The sequence below is a fragment of the Oryza sativa genome, chromosome 5 (genome assembly GCF_034140825.1).
Source record: "Oryza sativa Japonica Group chromosome 5, ASM3414082v1".
Taxonomy (NCBI): domain Eukaryota; kingdom Viridiplantae; phylum Streptophyta; class Magnoliopsida; order Poales; family Poaceae; genus Oryza; species Oryza sativa.
In genome coordinates, this window is record NC_089039.1 from 27,751,081 (window position 1) to 27,777,647 (window position 26,567).

Sequence of the window (26,567 nt, forward strand, 5' to 3'; positions counted from 1 at the left end):
ACTACCATTTCATGTTTTAAGACTTTCTAGCACTGTTTATATTTATATAGATGTTAATGAATCTAGACGCACATATATATCTAGATTCATCGATATATATGTAAATGTGGGTAATGTTAAAAAGTCTTATAATATGAAACGGAGGAAGTAACAATTATTCTAATTTGTTTCAGTATATAATAATTTGTTTACATCTTTATTCGATTCTGGTTTTGTTTTGTTTTAAAAAAACGGTAGCCTCGATTTGACCATTTTTCCGACAGTGTCTTCGTCCCGACAGGGCTGGCATTCCACAGACAACCCGGCGCGACGACGAGGCGATCGAATCGATGGATCGTGCGGTGACAAGCGTTCGTCCGTGGGGTTGGATTTTAGCGTTTCCCTTTGTCGAGTTTCCATGGATGCGTGCGTGATCTTGACATGTTGATCGACGCCGCGGGCTGCCAAAGCCAAAGCTGGTGTGTAGATGTGCCGATCGATGAGGAAACCCATAGCATATGGCATGGACGGCGGATCGACGGATGGATTGACGTTTGACACCACTAACTCACGGAGCGACGGGTAGTACAGTACAGTAGGGGCCTCCTCCTCCTCCCCGATTCTTCTTCGTGATCCGTGCACAGTGCACGATGCCCTGCACGACGCTACGCGACGATCCCCTCAAGACACGCATCGCTCTGAACACGTCTCATGTAGCTGCGTGGCACTGTGCATACATACGACTACGTCTTACCATATGGAAACGAATCAACGATCGACTTCGCTGTGCGTGAGGTGGCATCAATAGTACTTGTAGTAGTGCTGCATGCGATGCATGACAGAGGCGCATCAGGGAGAGACGTGCAGGGTGTAGCGTAGTGTATGCACTGTACATGCGACAAGGAGTAGCAGTACATCGCCAAAAACCTGCGATCAGAAAGGACGCTAGTATCACAATTTTGATGTCGTTCGTACCGGCTCTCAAATTTGAACGTACACTGATGCCCTGACGGAGAATATCAGAAATTGTATGCAGCAATAGTAGAAAATTTGCATTCACTTCCTGTAGAAAAAAAGTATTTCCTTTCATGTTACTTATCATCTCATGGATCGTCCTTTCAGTAATACACTACTCCTTGAAAAAAACATCTCGGCGTACCAAAAATTTAAACTTAAAATTTTGATATCTCGAGTTATTAAGTAACAAGAGGTATTAAGTTTTACTGCATAATAAAATATGTGGTATCTCTCTTGGTATTTTTTCAAAGAAGGTGGAATTAACACTGATAGTACAGTACAAAGACATGAAGTATGATGCACTCCATGCATGCCCGCCCGGAGTTGCTGGCAGTGTACTCCAATTAATCCCATCTCTTTTCCCCGATGGTCCAAGATCAACAAAGACACGCTCTGTGCAATGGGCCAGCCTCTCGTGGGGACAAAGTGCAAAGTAGCTGAAGACAGTTTGATATAGATTCTTCAGTTCAGTCCCGGGTGTGCACGGCAGTAGTACTAGATATCCTAGTAGTAGTAGAAAGATCATGCGTGCTTGCATGCATGGGTGCAGATCAGATCAGAGCAAGGCCAAATTAACACCCAACGCACGCAGGGGGAGTCAATGGTTTTCCTGAGCACCAGGGCAAAGCCATTAAGAGGAACAGGAGCGAAACCGCAGCTGAGTTGCAACAAATGCGTAGCAGCAGCAGCAGATCGTGCATGGGCATGCAACGCGGCCTCCGGCCTCGGCATCTCGGGTCTCAGTTGAGCTAGCAGACGAGCAACAGCTGGCCGCTAAAGCTCACGGAAACGAAGGCTTTTACGTTATTACAGAAGTTTGCAGGAACATGAAGTGGATAGTAGCTTTGACTTGGCAGACCGTGGAGTACCCATGCAGTTGTGCACAAGGCTCTTGTACATGCCACGAGCACGTGAATTGTTACGAGAAGGAAATGTGTTTTGGGGTTCCATTATAATGCGTGATGAGGACAAGGCATTGATGGGTGGTGGCGCTGCGTAAAGCGGGTGCCGTACCCTGCTGCGAGCAACGAGTAAAAAAAAAAGAGGCAGAGGCAGAGGCAGGCAGCAAGGATGGGACGCCGGAGTCAGTAGTGGCAGGCGGACAAGACGTGAGATCCGGGAGATGCTGCTGCCGCTGCCTCCGCGCTCACAGTCACAGTAGTGGTGTGCCGCGCGACGGGACGGGACGTGACACCGCGCGCGCTGCGCCGTTGCGCGCGGCGGCGGCGGCGTCGCCTCCGTAGCCATACGCGCGCGCGTGCGTGCGTGCGGCTGCGCCGTGCCACCCGCGCAGAATTGATGGGTGGGTCGGCGGCTGCGGCTCACCCCGTCGGGGCGTAGAGTATTGGGCATGCGACCGCGACCGGCACGCGCGCTCGCGTTTCGGCGGGGTGCGTGATGCGTCGGCGTGCAGTTACGAGTTTGCCTACCGCTGCGGCGCACGTACCGCGCGCGTGGCTCGCTTCATGGGAGTGGGACTCGCCGTGAGACCGCGAGTTCGTGTCGATGCATACGGCCTCTTCTCTTCACAATGCGCGTGAGAGACGCACGCAGAAATGCGGGAGTAGTAGTTTGTTTGATGCAACTTTGCAGCTCTTCGTCAGTGAACATACATGAAGTTTAATTTTGAAATTAGTTCCAACCAAGTCGTTGTAGTATAGTGGTGAGTATTCCCGCCTGTCACGCGGGTGACCCGGGTTCGATCCCCGGCAACGGCGTAATCCTTTTTTCCCCAGTTGATTTGCTTCAATTGCCATTGTCTGCCCTTCTTTTTTCCCACTTGATTTACTTCAATTGCCATTATCTGCCAATATCGGATTTTCCCCCCTTTTTTTGGTTTACTTCAATTGCTAATATGAGCTGATTTGCTTCAATTGCCATTATCTGCCAATATCGATTTTTTTTTTCTTTTTTTGGTTTACTTCAATTGCTAATATGAGTTGATTTGCTTCAATTGCCATTATCTGCCAATATTGGATTTTTTTTCTCTTTTTTTGGTTCGCTTCAATTGCCAATATGGAACGATGAATGCTTGTTTTCTGATTTGCTTCAATGACCAAATTATGGAATGCTGAATGTCCGTTCAGTTTAGCAAAGAACTCATCAGGCATATACAGTCTACTAGCTACGATCATCCACCTGAATGCCTGCACACACAGCAGTGGTCAATGCAACAAAGACGACATTTTCTTGTCTTTTCATTACAACATTTTATACTCCTGCTGCTGCTCTAGATTCAATTCTGACATTTATTTTGCCAGGCAAAAGGGACGCATAACACCAACACGCACGTAAAAGAACAACAGCCCACGCGCGGTTCGCATTCTCGTCCATCTGAGACAATCAAACGATCTTTTTAAATAATACATTTTCTCAGTCTCAGACACCAACGGCGACGCAGAAACAATTTCTTCTATACCTGGTATTCCAAAAAAAAGAAAAAAAAAGTTCTATGCGACTATGCCTAAGCAATCTAGATATGACACTATTACCAAAATAAATAAAAGAAGAAAAAAATGCATTATCTACATGGACCAGGCAACAGTCAGCAAAAGCTGAGCGAATTGTAAGTCTACCTCCTGAGAGAACAAAGCATGGAACTTTGGCACAAAACCAATGCACCATCTCCTGCTCACGCCATTGCATACTCCTTCCAAGTGGATCTCCATGTTGCCATGCAACTCCGTTGCTACCACAAACTGTAGGGAAGTGTCGTCGTCGCCACCGTATTTGCCATCGAAAAGCTCAATGTCATCAGCTATGCGGCCTGACCGAGCTGTGCAGCGCAAATCAATGCCTCCGGGAGGCAGCCTGAGCGGCTGGAGCTCAACAGTGGCCTCGACGCCTTTCAGAATCCTGGCGAGCTTCAGGCGCATCATTGGAGTAGAGCGGTTGCCACAAGGTAGAATGGACAGCTCATTGACTCTGGACCAATCGTGCCGATATATACTAGGATGCTCTACTACTCCTTGGATCAGCTCACGGTAACTGTCAATGCCATTACCTGTTCTCTTTATCTTCAGGTTGAACTCGAGCAAGATTTCAGGATTGGTATGAATGGCTCTCCGAGGGCTCAATGTTGGCAGCCGCAAAACACCCTGCAGAGTAAAGCAATATGGCCACATAGAGATTTCATTATTTCCGCTTAGAGAAGAAGTCCTGAAAAGAAATGTGGAAGAGATGGAGTGCATACATGTCGTGATACGACGGTGAAAGGGTGGCCTATTTCTCTGTTGAAAATGTAATTGCGCCGTCCATCACGTAAGTCCCTAATCGCGACGAATCCGGATATGTCGAGTTTGCAGGAATGAAGAGAATCAGCTACAATGATCTCGAGGGTGTAAACTTGCAAGATGCTGCTGGGTGCACAAGTACACCACTCCAAACAAACAAGTCTAGGATGCAGATTCCTCTTAGGTTGCAACTTTGCTGGATTCAAAGAATTACTTAATTAGCCTGGATTATGATATGCAACATATGAAAAATACAAATCAGGCCAAAGCAAACAATAACCAGTACTCAGACCTTTGTCTTACAGAAAAGAATGTATGATTTGGAGAAAAAGTCTGACACAAGTGAATCTGTCTAGTTATTTGAATTGCAAAGTTGGCTCCTTAGCGAAGCCCCAAGCGGTAACCAAATTCCTCATGTGACATAACACATGGCCTGATGGTTAAGGAAAAGTGCCCTTTTCATTTTTTGAGTGTTATAATATATGTTCTTTTCCCCCTCTATAACACTACATCAAGGTTGGCACACTGATAACTATTGCTTGCAATGAACACAAAAGAAAGCCGCCTATTCATATGGTAAACTGGCTACTACTGCTGATTAACATGTGTAGCCTTTCTACCTATATTATAAGGATTGGTAGGAGTTTTCTATGTGACCACAATCCATTTTGCTATATAGAGTATGGTGATTAAGTCCAGTACCAATATATACTGTATTAGTCCTACTGATCAGTGATCACCACTTTTCTACCCAAGATAACAAGAAATCAGTATATATGTGTAAATATTAGTGCTCATGGAGAAGCAGTTCAGATTGATATAAGATGTGCACTTACATTCCGATTTGTCGGACAAGGTCCAGTAGTATAATAACACCGCATATGGCTCATCCGTTGGGAGCTCTGCTTTTGTAGTGCTCCTGCTGCCTGGGTTACACATGAAATAATTCGAACCCCTCCTTGGTTCCTGCACTGGTTGTATGATTGGCTCCATGACCAGCTTAAGCTGCTCCTTGCGCCACTCTTCCCTCTTCTGAATTTCCTCCTCAGTTGGAAACTTGGGTACATATGGCTCTGAAACCTTCGCCCAATCAGATTCCTCAGGAGATTCAAACAACAAGCTGTACTCGCCTTCTCCTTCCCCTCCCCCTGATAGTGTCCCAGGTAGAGATAACGCATTAAGCCTCAACTCCTCGTTTTCTTGCTGCTTCTGCTGATACAGAAGTCCCTGATCTTCCTCTGCTTCTAATGCAAAGATGGCACTGAGTCCAAAATCATGTTCTTGCCAGTCTATCCTTGCGGCATTTAGCCGGCAAAGCTTCCTATTGAGCTGAAGAAGCAAACATGAACATGATATTGGGTTGTTATCATCAACCTTCCATTCTAGAACTTGGTGTGTCCAGTTATCTGCTGAGGTGAAGGATGGGAATGCACAGCTGTTGTCATCATCTCCGCAATGGATGCTCACCGTGATTCCACTCCACCCAGTAAGAACAACGCCGTCGTTGAGCCATATTGCTAGATTGTCCACTAGGAACTTGAAACTAAAAATCTGATCCACCTGCGGTGACATCGACACCATTGCCACAGGTCTCAATGCGACTGTCTTGCCTCTTTGTTCTGTGAAGCCATCCATCTTTGGGTCCAAATAGCCTTCCACAAATCCCACTGCTTGAAGCTCCATCGTCGTCAATGGCAGAACGAACCTGTCATAGCAGGCAAGCCTCCAGCGCATGTCGCGAGGACATTCTTGTTCCACGAAGCTGCAGCGAACTTCCCCATTGGTGCCCACTGATAGTTCGAACCTTCGGTGCATCGCTTCATCAGGCGATTCCCACTTTATGTCCCCATGGCCTAGAGGAATGTAGGCAAGAGGCTTCATCTCCAGCTCCTCCCTTTCCCTGTCCAACTCTTCTTGCTTCCTCCTCTCCTGCTCTTGCTTCTCGTGAAGTATCATCTCTTCTTGCTCCTCTTGCTCATACATCTGGTAGAGATTCCTGGCCAGATCCTCCAATGCGGCCGTGATGTTGATGAATTCATGGCCGACCCTAGCATACAGCTTCTCCTCCGTCCATTTGGAGGGGATACGGAACCATCGCTCGGAGAAGGCGATGGTGACTGTTGAGCCGTCGGGGGGCAGAACGAACAGCTTGTCATGGAGGCGCACCGCGAGTCTTGCGATCCACATGTTGGTAGTGAGGGCAAGGCGGTCGCCTCCGGCGCCGGGAAGCCGCCTGATGACGGCGACCACCCTCACCGGCGGGGAGCCCGCCGCCACGACGGCCGCGACCATCTCGGCCTTGCGGGACAGCCCGGACTGCGATGTGCTGAGGCGGAAGCAGGAGAGGGCGCCCACCTGGCCGCCGTCATCTTCCAGCTCTAGGCAACACCCGTCGGCGGCGAGGCGGGCGAGGCGGAGGGGGAACCCGCCCTCTCGCTCGGCGCAGAAGCGACGGGTCTCCCTGTGCGACCACAATGCCTGCCCTCTCTTGGAGGAGAGCTTGATCCTGAAAAGCCGATGGCAATGGCGCGGCGGCGCGGCGTCCCTCTCCTTGCCGTAGATTGGTCTAGCGTACTGCCACTCGTGGAGCACCGGGTCGCCCCCCTCGAACATGTCGAACGGGGCGAACAGCTGATCCAATAGACGCAGATGAATCTCCTCCTCTTCCTCCTTTTGATGAGCCGCTTTCTCTTCCAGAAAGATGGGGGATGAACAAGCCTCCATGGCTTGTCGCCCGCGTGTCTGCTACTACCATTGAATCCGTCTCCGTCGCCGCCTCCGCCGCCGACACGATCATATGGAATTGTTTTTCAGAATCTAAAGCAAAATTAGCCGCCGCCGCCGCGGCTGCGATCTTGACACTGTCGTTTGCGTCGCCGCCGCAAAACCCTAGAGGCCTAGCCGCGCTTTCGGTCAATAAATTGGTCGCCACGGATCTCTGTATTGTTGGTCAGGTTCGCTCCGATTCGGAAGAAGTCTTCAAAGTTTTAGACCTCCTCCTCCTCTTGATCAGCCGCTTCGTCTTTGAGGCCAATGGAGGTGGCGGAGAAGCTCTCATGGGTTGGCACGCGCGGGCGGACTATCATCTTCTCCATCGCGCCGGCCGCCGCAATGCCGGCGCTGGGGACGACGCCGCGTCGAACCCTAGCCGCTTGCCGCGCGCGGCTTCTGTTAATGCTTAATGCCAGCGCGGAATCTCCGGCGGATTTCGGAGGGAGTTTGTATCGATTCACGTAATCGATCGGAGTCTGGACTCTGGACTAGAAGCTGATCATCCTGTTCACTGGAACGGTTCGAGTGTCTCGTTTTCTCTCGGGCCTGGTTTAGAGCATGCCCAACAGATTACTTATTCTATTCCCTATCCTTAAATTAAAGAAATTTTAACCAAAATTCTCATCCAACAGATTCCCTAACCAACATCCCAATAATCCAGGTTCCCATATTCGTATATGTCGTTACTCATTTGCAGGGAACCATTTTTTCTTCCCAATCGTGGTCGTCGCTGCCTCGCGCGCGTAGGGGGAAAATTGTTCCCGCGCTCCTTTTCTCGCCCTCCTCGCCAGTCGCCAGCAACAAAATTCCTCTTCCTCCCAGGCGTCGGCAGCGGCTTTCCAGGCGGTGAAGCAACGGCCAACCCCTTCCTCGTAGGCGTCGTCGACTGAGTTCCACGCGGAGATGCAGCGGTCGTCCCCTTCCTCTCGGTCGCAGGGGTCGGCGTCGGTGTTGCTCCAGGCAGCGATGCAGCGGCCATGCCCTTCCTCTCAGGTGCAGGCGCCGGCGTTGCTCCAAGCGGCGATGCAGCCGCCGTCCTCTTCCTCGCAGGCGTCGGCGTCGGCGTTGTTCCAGGGGGCGCCCGCACGTCGACCACCGCCTCCTCGATTTGGGGCCGACGGCCCTCTGCGCCCCGCACCGCCGCCTCGCCGTCGTCTCGGTCTGCCTCATCCTCAACCTCCCTACTCCGGTGTGCAGGCGACAAAGTCCATGGAGGGACATGCTCCATGGGAGACACTGAATCCCCTCTTACACGAAGCTCCTGGCGTCGATTTCTCCATAGCTTATTCTGTGAGTGATGAAGAATTCCTCCATAGGAGCAATTTCGGTAAAGCTATCCCTGATTCGTTCGATGTTTAGATTAATTTTCAGAGTGTTGCAGCCTGATCTGATGTCCATTCTGTGACTGACTTCCCCGGCTTGAAATTCAGGAATTGCTACGGCTTCTCTTTGGTGTTCCGTTTTTTAACAAATCGCAGCAGTCAGGACACTGGTTGACTGGCTGGTGATGATGGCGCTAGGTCACGGCGGCGCAGGTCCGGGGAGGAAGAAGTCGATCAGCGCTGGTGCGGGAGGGAGAAGACGTGCACAAGTACCGAACTGGGCCCCACCTTGCTTACGTGGCAAACTAACAAATGACAGGGAATTGATTTTTAGGCATCTCTTGGAGGAGGGGGTCATTGTTGGGCCCAATTTTTATTTTGGTATTCCTAATTCAGATTTTTTGGGAATCAAATATTGGGTGATTGTTGGGCATGCTCTTAGTTCCCAAATTTTTCTTCAAACTTTTAACTTTTTCATCACATCAAAATTTTTCTACACACATAAACTTTCAATTTTTTTTCTTTAAACTTCCAATTTTAGTTAAACTTTCAATTTTAGCGTGGAACTAAACACAGCCTCGGATGTACTCCAATATTGGAAGAATTCTCTAGTTACTCCTCCTAAAATATAAGTATTGTTTTAAATTTGATATACTCTTCGAGATGCTACTTTGAACAATAACATTTATCTTCGAGATTTGAACCTCAAACCACGCTCATTTCTCACGGTTGACCTCGTCGAGCAGCTAGTCGCCTTGTGGGAAGCGGTCCGGAATGTGCACTTAGACACTGGAGAACCGGATCAGATTGCCTGGAAGTTCACAAGCAACGAGCGCTACACGGCCTCCTCGGCCTACCATGCGCAATGTTGTGGGGCGCCGAGCACAAACTTCAACTCCTTGATTTGGAAAGCCTGGGCACCGGGGAAATGCAAATTTCATGCTTGGCTTATCATCCAGAATAGAGTCTGGACATCAGGTCGCTTGCGATTAGGGGGTGGCAAAATAACGGTTGTTGCTCTTTTTACTGCCGCGAGGCTAAGACGGCACTGCACCTCGTTGCCACTTGTAGATATACCAAGATGATTTGGCACCTTGTCTCTGCATGGGTGGGCTATCAACAGCTGGAGCCGACTGAATGGGAGGAAACCCAGTCTGTCAAACAATAGTGGGAGAGCCTCGCAAACACTCCTAGTGTCCCAAGAAGGGGGCTTCGATCGCTCATCCTATTAGTCGTCTGGGAAATCTGGAAAGAGAGAAATCGGCGGATCTTTGATCATAAAGAGGTGGCAACGAGTTTTCTGCTAACGAGAATCAAAGAGGAGGTTAGCCTTTGGACTTTAGCAGGGGCCAAACGGTTGCGTGAGTTAATCCCGCATTCTGTATAGTGTACATCTATAGTGCTTCTCTTTTTCCCTTTGTCCCTTGGGGTTATATTTTCTCATGTTCAATTCAATGAAAAGGCACTCGTGTTGTTTTCCGTTAAAAAAAATAACATTTATAAAAGTAAGGTGTTTATATAAAAAAAAGTTGCATATATTATGATAGTTTGTTTAAATCTAGTAACACCAATTTTACATGATTGATCTTTTTAATTTTTTTACTATCAATAGTCAAAATTAAAAATGTTAAACCTGTCACTATTCTAAAAATGCTTATATTTTGGAGCGGAGAAAGTATTATGTGCGGCCAGCAGCCAAGGACAAAGACAAAGCATGTTGCAATTCTTGAGTAAAGGGAAAGGAGCAAATAATGTTAGATTCAGAGCTCTATCCATGATCTGCAAAAAAATATATCAAAATCGTCCATATAAATCAACAAATTGATAGCCTTGCTAGGTGGGAAAAGAAGGGATAGCCCTGTAATATGAAGCTCTGAACTTGATCTTGACTTCTTGCTCCTGTAGATTTAGCTGAAACAAACCAAAAATCATGCACTGGACTACTGGAGTAAAAAGGTACTACTAGTAGCCACCATAATTATCGGCGAAAGGGATGTTTAGTTTTTCAGCTTAGCTCAGAAAATTATGAATATCCCGAAACGAAGATGTAACTGAAATCAGGAGCTAAAACTGATTTGTTTTCCCTAGCTGATGAAAGATTTGGTTTCATCCATTGAGATCCGGAGCTATTTTTTTTTTCAGGCTAGCATGTCTTCCTTTCTCAAGCCATCATGGAAACCACCTCACTGGTCACTGCAAAGCCAGCAGGGAGCCAACTCTTCTAGCTTAAGGTATTGTACAACTCTATATTGTACTCCCGATATTGAACAGTGCAAAATGTTGAGCTCAGTGAATACCCAATTTTATTCACATATATACATATACTGATATTGAACAGTGCAAAATGTTGAGCTCAGTGCTTCACTTGTTTTTTTTTTTGGCAATATTGCTGTGTATGAAATCTGTGTTCAATTTTGCTGTGGTCCATTTTGGCAATAATACACATACTCAAGGCACTATAACCTCAAGGAATTCATGGAGCAACTGCCATCTGAACTGCACATGTATCAGTTTTAATCAACAAGAATGAATTTCTCAGGCAAAAAGAAAACATTCAGTTCACTGTTGTGTGAGTTCTGGCATGCAAAGCATGTTTGGACAGCATGTCCTGATAGAAAAAAGAACACTGAATTCTGCACGATTCTTCACTGGCTCTTGTTCCATATATGCCGATTTGCAATTTGCAACCAACAATACAGACAGACTACAGACAAAATATATGATTTCTTCCAATTATTCCAATTGACATTACAGACACAATTCCAATTTGTCATACTTACACAACACAAATTTGTCAAGCTCACAAGATTCTACTATACACCATCCAGAATTTCTACCAAAAAATTTGGCACTACACAAACACTTAAATTTGCATGCTCACATGGCAAATTTCTACCAAAAAATGGATTTTTTTTTCCGAACTGTACAGTGCGGAAGCCCTATTGACCAGAACTCCAGAAGTTAACGCCTCGAACCATTGCATTTGCATGTTGGATGTTAGAAGTTCAGGTTCAGATTCTGAAGTTCAGTTTCACTGTAGCTTTGCTGGGACATCTGAAGAGTCTACATATTCAGGAAAAAGAAAGTTCATTACTCCAAGGTGAATCAAGATTCAGTACTTGAGTAACTCAATTGAGTAACTCCGAGGTGAATCAAGATTCAGAACTTGAGTAGTAATCCTTGTATGCAAAGATTACACCATGAACTATTAGCTGCAACTCTGATGATTTACTGCTCAAACTGCAAAAAATCAGCTTGCTCTCAGAAACGCGGCAGCATGAGTTACAAGGACCTTTGCACATTCCCTGCAATATCCAAACAATCACATTCCTTTTTTTCCTGAAAACATGCAGTCATTGAGAAGTTCAGAATTCAAATTCATGAAAACAGAAGTTCAGAACTTCGAGATCAGGGAAGGTTCAGAACGCACATAAGCAGCATGGTGCTCAGGGTGCATTCACACAGCAGAGTGCAATTCCATGGCACACCTGCTGCATGGACAAAACTGCGGAGAGCGATCAATCTAGTTCTCTTGTCAACAACACATCGAATAAAATATGTCAAACCAAAAATAACAGGGAAGAATGAAGCTAGAATTTTATATTGCTTTTTATATCCACCAAATGGTTATTTACAAAAGAAAGGAACAAATGTGACTTCCCTTCGACAATGAAATGACCAAATAAGCCAAAAGGTAACTTGAACAAATGTGACTTCACATGGCAAGTGATTGATATCCGAAATGGATAGTAGGATTTGGATTTGAACCCGACAAGTTCACAACAATGCTCCAAATGAAGTTTTACCATTCTTTCCATAGCTAAAAGAAATTTAATGTAAACCAGTTAACTGCAAAAACCTCAAATAGCAGAGTTTTAGTTTAGAGGAAGGAATGATCCATATATTATTTGGAACGGCACCATTAGAAAACTACCATTGATCTTTTCATTTGTCAGGAATGGTCCTGTTGCTAGGAACTTGCAAAATAGCTGATAAAAGAATATGGCAGAGCAAATTTTGTGCATTCAGAATTCAGAAATATGCTTGGCAACTAATAGCCAGATGTAGCACTAAAATCACAACATGCCACCAATAACTCATATTAGTAAAAACCCAAAAGATGGCCATATTGTAAAATAATGAGGCATGAGAAAGGTTGAATCTGGATAGCAACAGAAAACCTACCTTTTATTTTAAAGAAACCTAGCATTGTCTTCTCCTTCAACATATTTCCAAAACAGATTATAGCCAAAAAAAGGCACGCCACAAAAAACACAGGGACATTTGGTACAGGGCTTAATATGTAGCATGCATGATTTAATGGAATGCCATGGCTTTAGAATAAATATCTACATGAAAGAAATTGCAGAAGAACAAACATAGATATATCATATATGAAAGGAAGAGTAGTCATATTAGTACACCAAAAAGATGACCATCTTGTAAAATAATGAGCCATGAGAAAGGTTGAATCTGGATAAGAATAGAAAGCCTACCTTTTATTTAAAGAAACCTACAATTTTCTTCTCCTCCAACATATTTCCACACCAGATTGTAGCAAAAAAAAAAACGCCACAAAAAACACAGGGACATTTAGTACAGGGTAAGTAATATATACATGATTTAACGGAATGCCATGGCTTTAGAATAAATATCTACACGAAAGAAGCCGCAGAAGAACAAAGATAGATATATCATATATGAAAGGAAGAGTAGAGAAAGAAACGGAATGACCTGAATTTTTTTTTTTGTAATATCTGAGTATCCCCAACCATTTTCAGTGAATAAGTGTAAAAGGTACTACATTCTGTCCATAGGACACACTGAAGTCTGAAATTTCATAAAAAATGTTCACCTGCAATATAAGTATTTGCCCAATAGATGCCTCTTATCACTGGTTTCTAATGTTTAGGTGTAAATGGTTGCCTACTTATACTAATTCAAGTGAGATTACCTTCACACCACCGAGCTGACAATGTTAAAAAGGTGAATTTTGGCAAGTCCTTGGCCACTATAAAGACTGCACTCTTCTCCTTCGCCGATGCCTGCACACAGCAACAAAAAACTAATGCGAAATAGCATATATGTCCCCTTAAACTGGCCCTCAGATGTTTGTTACACCTACAAAAGCAGAAACTTGATATTGTCACATGCTCACAGGCATAGCAACAGTGTGAGAGACAATTATTACAGTAAAATAATCAGTGAGAGAGAGAGAGAGAGAGAGATGTAATTTTACCATCTATATTTCATCTTGCTCCAGATTCTTATCCAATCCTCAGAAGAACTTGTGAACTTCAGGAGTTTTTTTTTTTGGTCTAAATGTAAAGCTAATCTGGATGTGATTGTAGAAGATGTTATCTAAATGACTACATCCAGTCAGAACCATATCGCAACTGGTTTGCAGCATTAGGGGTGTCCTAAAAAAAGATGTTCTGATTTTCCTATCATCTGAATGTTCAGCCACATCATCGGTAGCCACTAAATTTTATAAAACAATTTGTTTTATAAAATGTTCTATGCTTGAACAATATAGATACGAAACAGTATATAGCATCTAGTATCATAGATTACATAGCTAGAAGAAAACACACTGCATAACGTTGTGCAGTTTCACGCAGGCATTATCTACATGGACCAGGCAATAGTCAGCAAGAGCTGAGCAAATTGGAAGTCTACCTCCTGAGAGAACAAAGCATGGAACTTTGGCACAAAATCAATGCACCATCTCTGGCTCACACCATTACATACTGCTTCCAAGTGGATCTCCATGTTGCCATGCAGCTCCGTTGCCACCACAAACTGTAGGGAGGTGTCGTCACCACCGTATTTGCCATCAAAAAGCTCAATGTCATCAGCTATACGGCCTGACCGAGCTGTGCATCGCAAATCAATGCCTCCAGGAGGCAGCCTGAGCAGCTGGAGCTCAACAGTGGCCTCGACGCCTTTCGAAATCACGGCGAGCTTCAGGCGCATCATTGGAGTAGAGTTGTTGCCACAAGGTACAATGGACAGCTCATTGACTCTGGACCAATCGCGCCGATATATACTAGGATGTTCTACTACTCCTTGGATCAGATCATGGTAACTGTGAATGCCATTACCTGTTCTCTTCATCTTCAGGTTGAACTCGAGCAAGATTTTAGGATTGGTATGAATGGCTCTCCGAGGGCTCAATGTTGGCAGCTGCAAAACACCCTGCAGAGTAAAGCAATATGCCCATATAGAGCTTTCATCATTTCCGCTTAGAGAATAAGTTGTGAAAAGATATGTGGAAGAGATGGAGTGCATACATGTTGTGATACGACAGTGAAAGGGTGGTCCATTTCTCTGTTGAAAATGTAATTGCGCCGTCCATCACGTAAGTCCCTAATCGCAACGAAACCGGATATGTCGAGTTTGCAGGAATGAAGAGAATCAGCTACAATGATCTCGAGGGCGTAAACTTGCAACATGCTGCTGGGTGAACAAGTACACCACTCCAAACAAACAAGTCTAGGATACACCTTCCTCTTAGGTTTCAACTTTGCTGGATTCAAAGAGTTACTTAATTAGCCTGGATTACAAATCGGGCCAAAGCAAACAATAACTAGTATCCAGAACTTTGTCTTAGAGAAAAGAATGCATGATTTGGAGAAGAAGTCTTACACACGTGCATCTGTTTAGTTATTTGAACTGCAAAGTTAAGGCTCCTTAGCGAAGCCCCAAGCAGTAACTGAATTCCTCAAGTTATAAAATACACGGAGAGATGGTTAAGGAAAAGTGCCCGTTTCATTTTTTGAGTGCTAAAATATATGTCTTTCTCCCCTATCTACATCAATGTTCGCACAGTGGCAATTATTACTTGCAATGAAGACAAAAGAAAGTTGCCTGTCCACTTAGTAAACCAGCGACTACTGCTGATTAAGATATGTTGTATTTTTATCTATGTTACATGAATTGGTAGGAATTTTCTATGTAAGCACTCTATCATGCTAGTTAATTTCAGTACCAATATGTATTGGTCCTACTAATGACCATTTTTTTACCCAGTATAACAACAAATCAGCAAATATGTGTAAATATTAGTGCTCATGGAAATGCAATTCAGATGAATATAGATGTGTACTTACATTCTGATTTGTCGGACAAGGTCCAGTAGTATAGTAACACTGAGTATGGTTCATGCATTGGGAGCTCTGCTTCCCTGGTGCTCCTGCTGCGTGGCTCAGACATGAAATAATTTATACCCCTTCTCGGTTCCTGCACTGGCCGTATGATCGGCGCCATGACCAGCTTAAGCTGCTCCTTGCGCCACTCCTCCCTCTTCCTAATTTCTTCTTCAGTTGGAAACTTTGGTACATATGGTTCTGAAACCTTCACCCAATCAGATTCGCCAGGAGATTCAAACAATAAGCTGTACTCAGCTTCTCCTTCCCCTCCCACTGATGGTTCCCCAGATAGGGATAACTCATTAAGCCTAAAGTCCTGGTTTTCTAGCTGTTCTTGGTGATACAGAAGACCCTGCACTTCCTCTGCTTCTAATGCAAAGATTGCACTGAGTCCCAAATCATGTCTTCTCTTTCTGTCATTGCGGCATTTAGCCGGCAAAGCTTCCTATTGAGCTGAACAAGCAAACTTGAACACGATATTGGGTTGTTATCATCGACCCTCCATTCTAGAATTTGGTGTGTCCAGCTCTCTGCTGAGGTGCAGGGCAGGAATGTGCAGTTGTCGTCATCATCTCCGCTATGGATGCCCACCGTGATTCCACTCCACCCAGTAAGAATGATGCCATCGTTGAGCCGTATTGGTACATTGTCTACTAGGAACTTGAAACTCAAAATCTGATCCACCTGTGTGTGTTCTTGCGGCAACACCGATAGCATTGCCACAGGTCTCAACGTCTCTATATAGCTTCTTTGTTCTGTGAAGCCAATGGTCTCTGGGTCCGAATAGCCTTCCACAAATCCTACTACTTGAAGCTTCATCGTCGTCAATGGCAGAATAAACCTGCCATCGCAGGCAAGCCTCCGGCGCATGACGCGAGGACATTCCTGCTCCACAAAGTTGCAGCGAACCTCCCCATCAGTGCCCATTGATAGTTTGAACCTTCGGTGCATCGCTTCACAAGGCGATTCCCACTGCATCTCCCCATGGCCTAGAGGGATGCAGGCAAGAGGCATCATCTCCAGCTCCTCCCTTTCCCTGTTCAGCTCTTCTTGCTTCCTCTTCTCCTGCTCTTGTTTCTCCTGAAGCACCATCTTTTTTTGCTCCTCTTGTTCATACATCTGGTAGAGAGTCCTGGCCAGATCCTCCAATGCGGCCGTAATGTTGATGAAATCATGGCCGACCCTAGCATACAACTTCTCCTCCGTCCAATTGGAGGGGACACGGAACCATCGCTCGGAGAAGGCAATGGTGACAGTTGAGCCGTCGGGGGGCAGGACGAAGAGCTTGTCATGGAGGCGCACCACAAGGCTTGCCATCCTCATGTTGGACACGATGGCGAGGCGGTCGCCTCCGGCGACCGGAAACCGCCTAATGACGGCCACAACCCTCACCGGCACAGAATCAGCGGCGGCGAGGGCTACGACCTCCTCCCTCCTGCTCCAAGGCCATGGCCTGGACTCGAAACAGGAGAGCGCGCCCACCCGGCCACCGTCCTCTTCCAGCTCCAGGCGAGGGGACCCGTCGGCGGCGAGGCGGGCGAAGCGGAGGGGGAATCCGCCGGCGCGCTCGGCGGAGAAGCGAGGGGTCTCCTTGCGCGACCACATGGCCTGCCCTCTCTTGACGGAGAGCTTCATCGTGAACAGCAGGTGGCAACGACGCGGCGGCGGCGGCGGCGGCGTGGGGTGTCTCGTCTTGGGTCGAGCACATTGCCACTCCTCCAGCTCCGGATCGCCCGCTTCCCACGGATTGAACGGCGCGAGCAGCTGCTCCAATTGACGAAGATGAATCTCCTCCTCATCCTGCTTTTCGTGAGATGATTTCTCGTTCAGATCGATGGGGATGAACAAGCTTTCACGGGCACGCACGTCGGCTGCCTCCATTGCGTATGCCGGCTGCCGCCGACACGATCGTATATGGAACAATTTTTCAGAGGCGAATACGTCGACCGGAAAATACCTCGCCGCCGCCGCCGCGGCGATCCTGACACTGTCGTCGCGTGCGCCGCCGGCAGCCAGAAAATCTGGGGGTTAATAAATCAGATGCATATACGCGCGTTTTCTGTTAATAAAACAGATGCCTGCACGGGGATTAGGCAGGTTCGTGCCGGTTCGGGAGAGGAGAGAGAAAGCGGCGAGATTGGTTCGACTTCTCCGAGGAGTTCTTCGGAAGGGGAGTATGAGAAAAAAAAAAAGGTTTACTATGTGTCATATGCCATTATAAATTCCGTTTGGAAATACTACCTCCATCCCAAAATATTTGATGCCGTTGACTTTTTTAAAAATGTTTGACCGTTCATCTTATTTAAAAAATTTAAGTAATTGTTAATTCTTTTTCTATCATTTGATTTATTGTTAAATATACTTTTATGTATACATATAGTTTTACACATATCACAAAAGTTTTTGAATAAAACAAATGGTCAAACATGTTTAAAAAAGTCAACGGTGTCAAACATTTAGTGAAGGAGGGAGTATGTCACTGCAGTTTACGTGATTGAAATCATACTACATTTTAATAGATGTTTGAGATTACATCATTGATGCAATTTCTAAATATTTTAGACCAAAATAGCCTTGTCTTCTTCCTCCATCAATTATTTATGTCCTCTCTCTAACCTTTCACCTCTAGCTACGGTCGGTCGTCGTCCCTATGCGACGCGTCGCACGCCTCCGCTCCACAATAGGCTCATGCAGCAAGCGGCCACGACGCTGGAAGAGCTGTTATAGGGCACAACCGTTGGCGGAGATAGAGGGGACCGGTGATGCCTTCAAATCCGATGGCCCGACCTTGTTGCTGCAGGGACCTCATGCCTAGAGCTTCGTCACCACACGACTTGGCGTCGTTGGAGCAACAAGCCTGCGGTGCACAGGAAGATCAGCACCGGTTGCGATCCTCGCCATCGACATTGGCTCTAGCACTGTGACCAGTTATAGCCCGTGGACGCTGCAACCGCTGCTCTCTTCCAGCTACACGAGCTCGCTGGAAGAGAGGAGAGAGGGAGAGGAAGAAGGGGATGGATGGAGAAAAATGGATAATTTGGTCCTAAAAATTTGAAAAATGTAATGAATGAGTAAGTAGTGGTATATTTCGAATATGTGTGAAATTTCAATGGCATTGTTCTAATTTCACAAACAATAATAGTATATTTTAAAACGGGTAAATTTATAATGTCATAGATCCAATTAAGAGAGAGAGAAAGTAGGAAATAACGCAATTTTCCTTCAATCCAAAGAAAATAGTGGAATCCCATGAATGAACAAATATCAGGGCCCCTTTAATTTGGAGGAAAAACATAGAAATTTTAGAGGATTTCAATCATATAGGAAAATTTCCTATGAAGCTCTTTGAAACAAATGATTGAATCATATCCAATCCTTTGAAATTCCTATGGAATGAACAATCCTATAGAGATTTTTGGAGGAAATTTAGCAAGAGCTCCAACCTCTTGCTAACTTTCCTTTGAGTCTATCTCTCTCATCCAATTCCTGTGTTTTTCCTGTGGTTCAATCAAACGGTCATTCCTGTGTTTTTCCTGTGTTTTGCAATCCTCTGTTTTAAACTTATATTCCTATCAAAATTCTACGTTTTTCCTATTCCTACGTTGTCTCCATCCTGCGATTCAAAGGGGCCCTCAGAATGTGCACTACCTGCCTCTCCGGTCCTTTCACCCCAATATCTCTTTCCTCCTGAATAAACGCCTGATATGTTTCGATCAAGTGTTTCTGTTGGTATAGCCGCTGATTGGCCTTGAATGGACTCGTGAGCTGTGCTTATTGTGACTGAACTCTGGAGACTTGGAGTTGACCCCCAATTTGTTCATCGGATGTGCATGGAACATGGGGCTACTCTACTCATTGCACGTCCATCCCCAATTCCCCATGGATCAAGCAAGGAACTACTGCTATTATTTCATTGCAGATCATGCAGCCAGACCACCACCATATTGGCGCTGATCGTTTCTGCTGGTTGTTGCAGCCAGCAAGCTGGGCATCCTGTTGCAGCGGTAGAAAATGAACTTGCATTAGGCTGGCTGCAGCCAGCAATACCGATCAGCGCCATTGATTGCGGGCGATATGACTACAAGAAAATATCGCTGATCCTCTCTCTCACACACACATGTATCCGAAGATGTTACCGTGAATCAGAAGTCATAGGGCCGTTTAAATTAGTGTCATTTTAAATCATACCAATATTTAGTAAAATTAAAAAAAATATAGTTGCATTTAGTTTATGTACTCCTTCCGTTTCACAATGTAAGTCATTCTAATATTTTTCACATTCATATTGATGCTAATGAATCTAAACATATATATCTATCTAGATTCATTAACATCATTATGAATATGGGAAATGCTAGAATGACTTACATTGTGAAACGGAGGAAGTACCAAATAGTGATAGTGCATAAGAAATTTTGGCACAACATATTTTTATTCTATACTATCAAAGTTTGAAAATTATACCAAGTAACTAAAAGTTAAAATTTGAAAGATTGATCTTGACAATTATCTGAATTGAACAGGCACATACCCACTCAGGAAACATCTAGGCTCTCACGCCGTCTCACGGTCCCCACCTGTCGGCGACCGAGCGATGGAAGGAGCAGCGAGACGGACGGCACGGGGGCCCGTCAGGGTGGTCCGTGCCCACCGCCACCCGTGACGTTTGCTCGCCATCGATTGTGCCGGCGGCCGCACCGCCCGGCTCGGCCGGACACGTGTACGACCCTCCCCGCGCCGTGCGGCCTCTGCCACTCCCCATCGGACGGTCGGCCTCGCTCCGCCCGTGACCGTGTCTTTCGAATTAAAGGGGGGGGCTTCCGCCGACCGGGCCCGTCCCCCCCTGCCCGTGCTGATGGGCCGGGGCTCCGATTAAAGGACCATATTTGCACATACCACCCTACACTTTCTCGAAAATTGTAGTGCTCGTACTAGTACTGGTTTCTTTTGTTGTTCTCATTGAGCATTAGCATGTGATTATTGGCTAATCTCTCCTTGTAAACCAAGGATCTGATGAAGCTTTGAAAAAGATCCAGATTTGCAGCTGGTTTTCTAATCAACATGGACATCGTAAGGCGTGCACAGCTCTTCTATAATGATCATGTCCGTACTACTACCACATGTTTAAAAATTGTGTTCCACAAGAGACACCAAAGGAACCATTCCTTGCGGTCCAGACCCGATGGCGATTAAAGTATTAAACCAAGAAAATTAAACCGGTCAGTGAACCTAGCATGTCTTTTGGCTTCATTGTTTGGCTTATTCGTGGAAATATTTGTAAACTAGAAGTAATTTATTAATAAAACTTTTATATACGTGTTCTCAGGGGCATAAAAGTAAAGACTGAAAACTAAACTTTGATAAGAAAACCTCAAAACCAGGTTTAAATTTAAGGTTAAAAATTTAAATTTTGGCTGATAAGTATAAACATAAACGAAAAAAGATAGGTCAGTTTGTTTGATTTGAAGAGAATTAAACAAAATTAAGGGAGAGTAATTCCATATCACAATAAACGTATAATAACTTCCCTCCAATATACTTTTCTTATGCTCTATTTCCAATCTTGCAAGGACCCTAATGTAAAAGTTTGCGAGACACAAAAAAAAAATATTTTCTTTAACTTTCCCATCTCTTTCACAAATCACACACACCCCTCTTAGGCTCCTCCTCATCTTCTTCTCCCTTCTCTCGTCCCCTCCTCCCTTCTCTCCTACCGAGTCCAGTGTCGAATAGCTAGAGGCGCCGGCCGCCATTGCTGGCCCCTGCACGCGCCGCCCCCCCTGCGCCACGGCCGTCGCCGCCGGCGGGAAGTGTAGCTCGCCGCCGCCACTCTGCGCGCACCCCCTTCGCCTTGCTCCGCCCGCCGCCGCCGCCGCCGCCGCCGCCGCCGACGCCGAGGTCGCTGCCGGTGCCCCCGCGCGTGCCCTAGCCACTCCCCCTGCCGCCTCCGCCTCCACATTGCCCCGCCCGCAGCTGACGGAGTCGCCGCCGTCGCCCCCCGCGCATCTGGCATCGAAGGCCTCCCACCCTCCACCGACGTCGCTCGGCTTCGCGGGGACCCTCCGGAGCTGTGGCCACAGGTTCGGCGAGGGCGCTGCTGTTGGTTGGACGAGCTCGTTGGTGGCCTGATCTGCTCAGTGGCGGTGCGGGGAGGCACGACAAGATCCCCGCCGGCCGGATCAGGTGGAGATTGGTTAGATCTTTTGGTTGGCATCCGCGGTTGTTGGTCCACTCGGTGCTAGCCTTGGTACGCTGCCTCAAAGCCTTGCTGCGGCTATGGTTTTGGCGTGAGAAGCTCGGTGGAAGATGTGGAAAGGGTTCCTCAGCAAGCTGCCCCGGAAGACCTCGGCCTCTGGGAGGGGCGCCGACCTCGACTCCGGCCAGTGCAGCAATGGCGCTGGGAATGGGAACCCGATACAGCGCACCAGCAGCTGCGGCAGCATCCCATCTGGCCGCTCCACTTCCACCATCAAGCGCATGTCATCCGCCATCTTCCCGTCCAGCGTCGTGGCTGGTATTGAGCCACTTGTCTCGTTCAAGGATGTCCCCAACTCGGAGAAGCAGAATCTGTTCGTCAGCAAGCTGAATCTGTGCTGTGCTGTCTTTGACTTCTCGGATCCGAACAAGAGCTCGGCGGAGAAGGATATCAAGAGGCAGACGTTGTTGGATCTCATAGATTACGTGGATTCCAGCAGTTCCCGTTTCTCCGAGGCGGTGATTGCTGCTAGCTCTAGGATGTTTGCTGTCAACTTGTTCCGGGTGTTTCCTCCAAATTACAGGTCCAGTTCATCTGGCGGCGGCGAGGGTGAAGAGGAGGAGCCAATGTTTGAGCCTGCATGGTGCCATCTGCAGCTTGTTTATGAGCTGCTACTGAAATTTATTGGATCCTCGTCCCTCGATGCAAAGGTAGGGAAAAAGTACTTTGATCACTCCTTCATTGTGAAACTGCTGAATCTTCTTGATTCAGAGGATCCAAGGGAAAGGGATTGTTTGAAAACTATTCTGCACAGGATTTATGGGAAGTTCATGGTTCACCGTCCTTTTATCCGGAAAGCAGTAAGCAATATATTCTACCACTTTGTGTTTGAGACTGACCGGCATAACGGAATTGCTGAGCTGCTGGAGGTATTTGGCAGTGTTATTAGTGGCTTTGCGTTGCCTCTGAAGGAAGAACACAAAATCTTTCTTTGGAGAGTTTTGGTTCCTTTACACAAACCAAAATCAGTTGGTGTGTATCTCCAGCAGTTGACATATTGTGTGACACAGTTCATAGAAAAGGATCCCAAGCTTGCTAGCTCAGTAATTATTGGTTTGCTAAGATATTGGCCAATAACAAATAGTCAGAAGGAGGTGATGTTTCTGAGTGAGATTGAAGAGATCTTGGAGACAATCAGCACGGCGGAATTCCAGAAATGTATGGTACCTTTGTTTAGGCGGATTGCTCAATGCATCAAGAGCTCTCACTTCCAGGTAACTTGCCCAAATAAATATAACCTATCGATGTTTATTTTCTGTTTTTGCCACTATGCATTTCCCTCACCTAAGAAAAATAATATATAGGTGGTAAAAATAATATATCGGAGTACTACATATGAAAGTAGTTGTGGCCCTGTTTGATTGATCAATTGCCACGCTGATGAATTACTATACTAGTCGCTAACTCTACCGCTTCACCTAGACATTTTATTATATAGGTGGTAAAATTTTATGTAAACATCACTCAGTTGAAATGGATCATGATCGTAAAGCTCACATGGTATATAGGGTTTTTTTGGTTGCATCATTTATGTAAGGTATGAAAGCATTACCTGTTGACTTGCCAAATGGATGAGATAATAGATGTCTGATGGTCCGAAATAAATGTGGACAACAATAGTGGGCCATTATGTTATCAACTAATCATGCTTTGGGCATGGGGTTGCTCTGTACTGTTAATATCACAAATGTGAGATATTTGGACCAGCATTAAGAATTGAAGACATTTGTCTGCCATGACAGACTAATGCTTTTTATCCAAGTAATTGCCTCAACGAGATGGGTTTTTTCAGGTTGCTGAACGGGCGCTTTTCATATGGAACAACGATAACGTTATTAGCTTGATTGCACAAAACCGCCAAATGATCATGCCTATCATTGTTCCAGCATTGGAACATAATAGCCAGAATCATTGGAACCAAGCTGTCCTGAATCTCACAGATAATGTAAAGAAGATGTTTTCTGAGATGGATGACGTGCTCTTTTCGGCGTGCCTGGTCAAGTACAAGGAGGACGAAGAAAGGCAAGCTTCACTGGAATCAAAGAGGAGGTTAACATGGGAGAAGCTAGAATCAGCTGCTTCTTTCCAGCCAGTGACGGGCCATACAGCCGTCCTGGTAGGCCGCCAACCCTCAGCAAATTTGATTGCCACCCTTATTTAGCATGTGTTCAGTGGAGGTGAAAAATTAGCATGTGTTCAGTGAAGGTGAAAATGGGGTTCTTCACTTTCTGGTGATGCTCACCAACTGAACGACTTCAGACTTCACTATTTTCCCCTTATTTCTTTTTTATGTCTGTATTAGTAAGCAGTGCTGTAAGTTGTAACTATTTTCGTATGTTTATGCTCTGAAGGCAAAGCATGTATCGAGTGCTTAAACTCCTTACCTGTATCTTTGCCTGTTTATTTATGAGCAATTTCCTACGCCTAAACTCACTCTTCTTCTGGTCATGGTTGCTCAAGCAACTTCTAATACGTTGATTCAGTTTGGTAGTATCTCCTAATGTGGTATTCTTACAACCTAAAAGGGCATCTGGTGTGCTTGCAAATAAAAATTGTAAGATGATCTACGTAATGACCCTTGTTGATTTACATGCCATAAAGCTTCCAGTGTAGCATTTAGCTATTTAGCTTTGAAGATTTGTTAGTTTACTTGGCTACCTGTGTTTTCTTACTGCCTAAATGTGATCATTCAATGTCTTGTGTATTTGAAAATAAATACTTCACTTGAAATACTGAGATGCAAAAGAAGAATTTGCAAGATAAGAACATGAAAAAGCCTAAATGTGATCATTCAATGTCTTCTGTATTTGGATATAAATTCTTCACTTGAATTTCCTGAGATGCAAAAAATGAAAAAAAGATTCCGTTGCCGGGACTCGAACCCGGGTCTCTCGGGTGAGAGCCGAGTATCCTAACCAGCTAGACTACAACGGATTATTGAGTATTTTTTCATGTATAGTTATATTCACTAAGGCACTTCACAAACAACTCCGTAAAAGTTATTTTTCTACCGAAGTAAATGTAAATTTCAATGATATGGTATAATTTTTACATATTGCCAATAAATTCCAGGAGAAAAATCATTGCATGCTTCCGTGTTCAACAGTGCATAGCAGGTAGTACAACTTGATCGCTGATCACATGCAGTTAGTGCATCACGTGTGCACTACAATCATTTTTTCCACTGGGGCAGACGTTGGACGACAACCTGCGAAAATAAATAATAATAATAAAACCGTTTAAATCTCACTGAAATCATGGTGAATAAATGCATTTTCGTGGGCCAAATTTTGGGTGATAAGCATGAGCGAAAAGACCCTTCGTTCTTGTGGTATACTTGTAGTCTTGTACTGATTTATTCACAAAAAAAAAAGAGACATTTTCATAAGGACTCTTTTGGAGTAGCATAATAATGAGAATAGTTCAACGTGTTAAGGAACATGCCTTGCCGGAATTTTCTTTGTTTCCAACAATAGTCTGACAAGCAAGCCTCCATGACTCCGGTTTCTGGCATATAGACAAGAAATACAAATAGCAGTCAATTGGCAGCTGTTTTGGTGTAATCAGAAAAGCATATAGCAACAGAAAGTTCAGAAAACAGGGAAGCCCAGAAACAGCATTGCCCAACTGAAAAAAACCTGAAATGGAATGCTTGGTACCTTCTTCAGATACCGGTTCTCAGTGTTTGTTCTTTCATTCAGGAGCTCCTTGCCATCAACTATCTGTGTCACATTGACAATTCCAAGCTGTGGTTAACTAATCCAGCTACAGTTTAAAGTTGCATAGCTAATATCCTAGTAAGGTGAAATGTTTCAGAGTCGTTTTCAGAATTCAGACCATGAACACACCATTTGCAGGTTCGGCCAAGCATCGAATTGAGGCAAGAACTAGAGATGCCATTGGTTAGGCAAGAGAGAGTAGGGTACCTCGACGATGCAAGTGCCGCAGCTGCCGCCGCCGCCGCAGTTCATCACCTTCCCCTGCAAAAACAACAAAACAGCAATGCAACTCTCTCTGTTACACTGCAGCTTGGCTAGAAGCAACCTGACAAAGTGACAACCGTAGCAAAAATCTTCAGAGAAATCGAGGCAGGGCGAGAGGGAAACTCACATATGCCGCGTAGAGCTCGATCTTGTTCTCGACCATGACGTCCCGGAGGAGCTTCTCGCCGCTGCCCGCCGCCGCCCGGTCCACCGGGAACGACCCATCGGCATCCGCCTTCGGCTGCACATCACCCAGGCCATCACACATCATAAGAAGGCAACCCCAACCTTCCCCATGGCGGGGACAACCAGCCAGTGACTTACTCCGACGAACTCGAGGTCGATTTGGGGCTTGGGCGGCGGCGCTGCCTCCTCCGCGGAGGCGGCTCCGGCGGACGCGTTCGGCGAGGCGGCGTTGGAGCACCTGATGCGGGCCGCCCGGAAGGGGCCACTGCCAGAGCTAGCCTTGCGGTGGCCTCGGGTGGAGACGACGCGGGAGGAAGGGATGGCCAGCGAGAAGAGCGCCGTGGAGGTGGAGCTCGTGGCCGCCATGGCTTTCCTTCCCCTTCTCTTTTGGCGAGCACGTGGCCTCGAACGAGACGGTTTTTTTTTATCGGCAGGAGGCGCGTCCACGGTGGAAGCCTCGCGCGCCACACGGTTGGCTGCGTTGCGTCGCTTCTCGCGGGCTTCTTTCCGTTTTCTCTAGGGCCCAAACCAAGACGAGGCGGGCCGCATCGTTGCCGTGGGCCAGCGCACGCGCGTCTTCCCGTTGTTGGGCCGCGTGCATGCGCGAATTGAGATTGGAAAAAGTACACCGAAGGTCCCTCAACTTGTCACCAGGATACAAAAGCGTC

General features: G+C 46.0%; 4 protein-coding genes and 2 non-coding genes across 9 annotated transcripts; 2 read left to right on the plus strand and 4 right to left on the minus strand.

Annotated features, from left to right (window-relative positions):
- The first annotated feature begins 2,642 nt into the window (after window positions 1–2,642).
- On the plus strand, window positions 2,643–2,714 carry TRNAD-GUC (transfer RNA aspartic acid (anticodon GUC)). The gene has a single exon. It is a non-coding gene; the product is annotated as a tRNA-Asp (tRNA).
- Window positions 2,715–3,222: 508 nt separating this feature from the next.
- LOC107276151 (uncharacterized) lies at window positions 3,223–7,105 on the minus strand. Its single transcript, XM_015783633.3, has 3 exons — window positions 5,066–7,105; window positions 4,190–4,425; window positions 3,223–4,094 (listed from the first exon to the last, which is right to left on the minus strand). Exons 1-3 carry the CDS (start codon window positions 6,951–6,953, stop codon window positions 3,522–3,524), a joined length of 2,697 nt encoding a protein of 898 aa, XP_015639119.1. The 5' UTR covers window positions 6,954–7,105; the 3' UTR covers window positions 3,223–3,521.
- A 3,923-nt stretch (window positions 7,106–11,028) lies between these two features.
- Window positions 11,029–17,609, minus strand: LOC9270322 (uncharacterized). Of its 2 annotated transcripts, XM_026025280.2 has the most exons (5): window positions 17,432–17,607; window positions 15,436–17,274; window positions 14,617–14,852; window positions 11,754–14,521; window positions 11,029–11,662 (listed from the first exon to the last, which is right to left on the minus strand). In XM_026025280.2, exon 2 carries the CDS (start codon window positions 17,107–17,109, stop codon window positions 15,844–15,846), a length of 1,266 nt encoding a protein of 421 aa, XP_025881065.1. In that variant the 5' UTR covers window positions 17,110–17,274; window positions 17,432–17,607; the 3' UTR covers window positions 11,029–11,662; window positions 11,754–14,521; window positions 14,617–14,852; window positions 15,436–15,843. The 2 variants fall into 2 exon arrangements, with proteins under 2 accessions (XP_025881065.1, XP_015638247.1); XM_015782761.3 differs by having other exon boundaries at window positions 15,436–17,609.
- A 3,535-nt stretch (window positions 17,610–21,144) lies between these two features.
- On the plus strand, window positions 21,145–24,159 carry LOC4339558 (serine/threonine protein phosphatase 2A 57 kDa regulatory subunit B' kappa isoform-like). Its single transcript, XM_015782315.3, has 2 exons — window positions 21,145–22,944; window positions 23,523–24,159. Exons 1-2 carry the CDS (start codon window positions 21,781–21,783, stop codon window positions 23,889–23,891), a joined length of 1,533 nt encoding a protein of 510 aa, XP_015637801.1. The 5' UTR covers window positions 21,145–21,780; the 3' UTR covers window positions 23,892–24,159.
- A 432-nt stretch (window positions 24,160–24,591) lies between these two features.
- Window positions 24,592–24,664, minus strand: TRNAE-CUC (transfer RNA glutamic acid (anticodon CUC)). The gene has a single exon. It is a non-coding gene; the product is annotated as a tRNA-Glu (tRNA).
- Window positions 24,665–24,732: 68 nt separating this feature from the next.
- Window positions 24,733–26,295, minus strand: LOC4339560 (photosynthetic NDH subunit of subcomplex B 3, chloroplastic). 3 transcript variants are annotated; one of them, XM_015782786.3, is made up of 7 exons: window positions 26,038–26,295; window positions 25,841–25,954; window positions 25,657–25,710; window positions 25,390–25,452; window positions 25,175–25,237; window positions 25,048–25,080; window positions 24,733–24,938 (listed from the first exon to the last, which is right to left on the minus strand). In XM_015782786.3, exons 1-7 carry the CDS (start codon window positions 26,263–26,265, stop codon window positions 24,903–24,905), a joined length of 591 nt encoding a protein of 196 aa, XP_015638272.1. In that variant the 5' UTR covers window positions 26,266–26,295; the 3' UTR covers window positions 24,733–24,902. The 3 variants fall into 3 exon arrangements, with proteins under 3 accessions (XP_015638272.1, XP_015638274.1, XP_015638270.1); XM_015782788.3 differs by lacking the exon at window positions 25,048–25,080; XM_015782784.3 differs by lacking the exon at window positions 24,733–24,938 and having other exon boundaries at window positions 24,970–25,080.
- Between the last annotated feature and the right edge of the window lie 272 nt (window positions 26,296–26,567).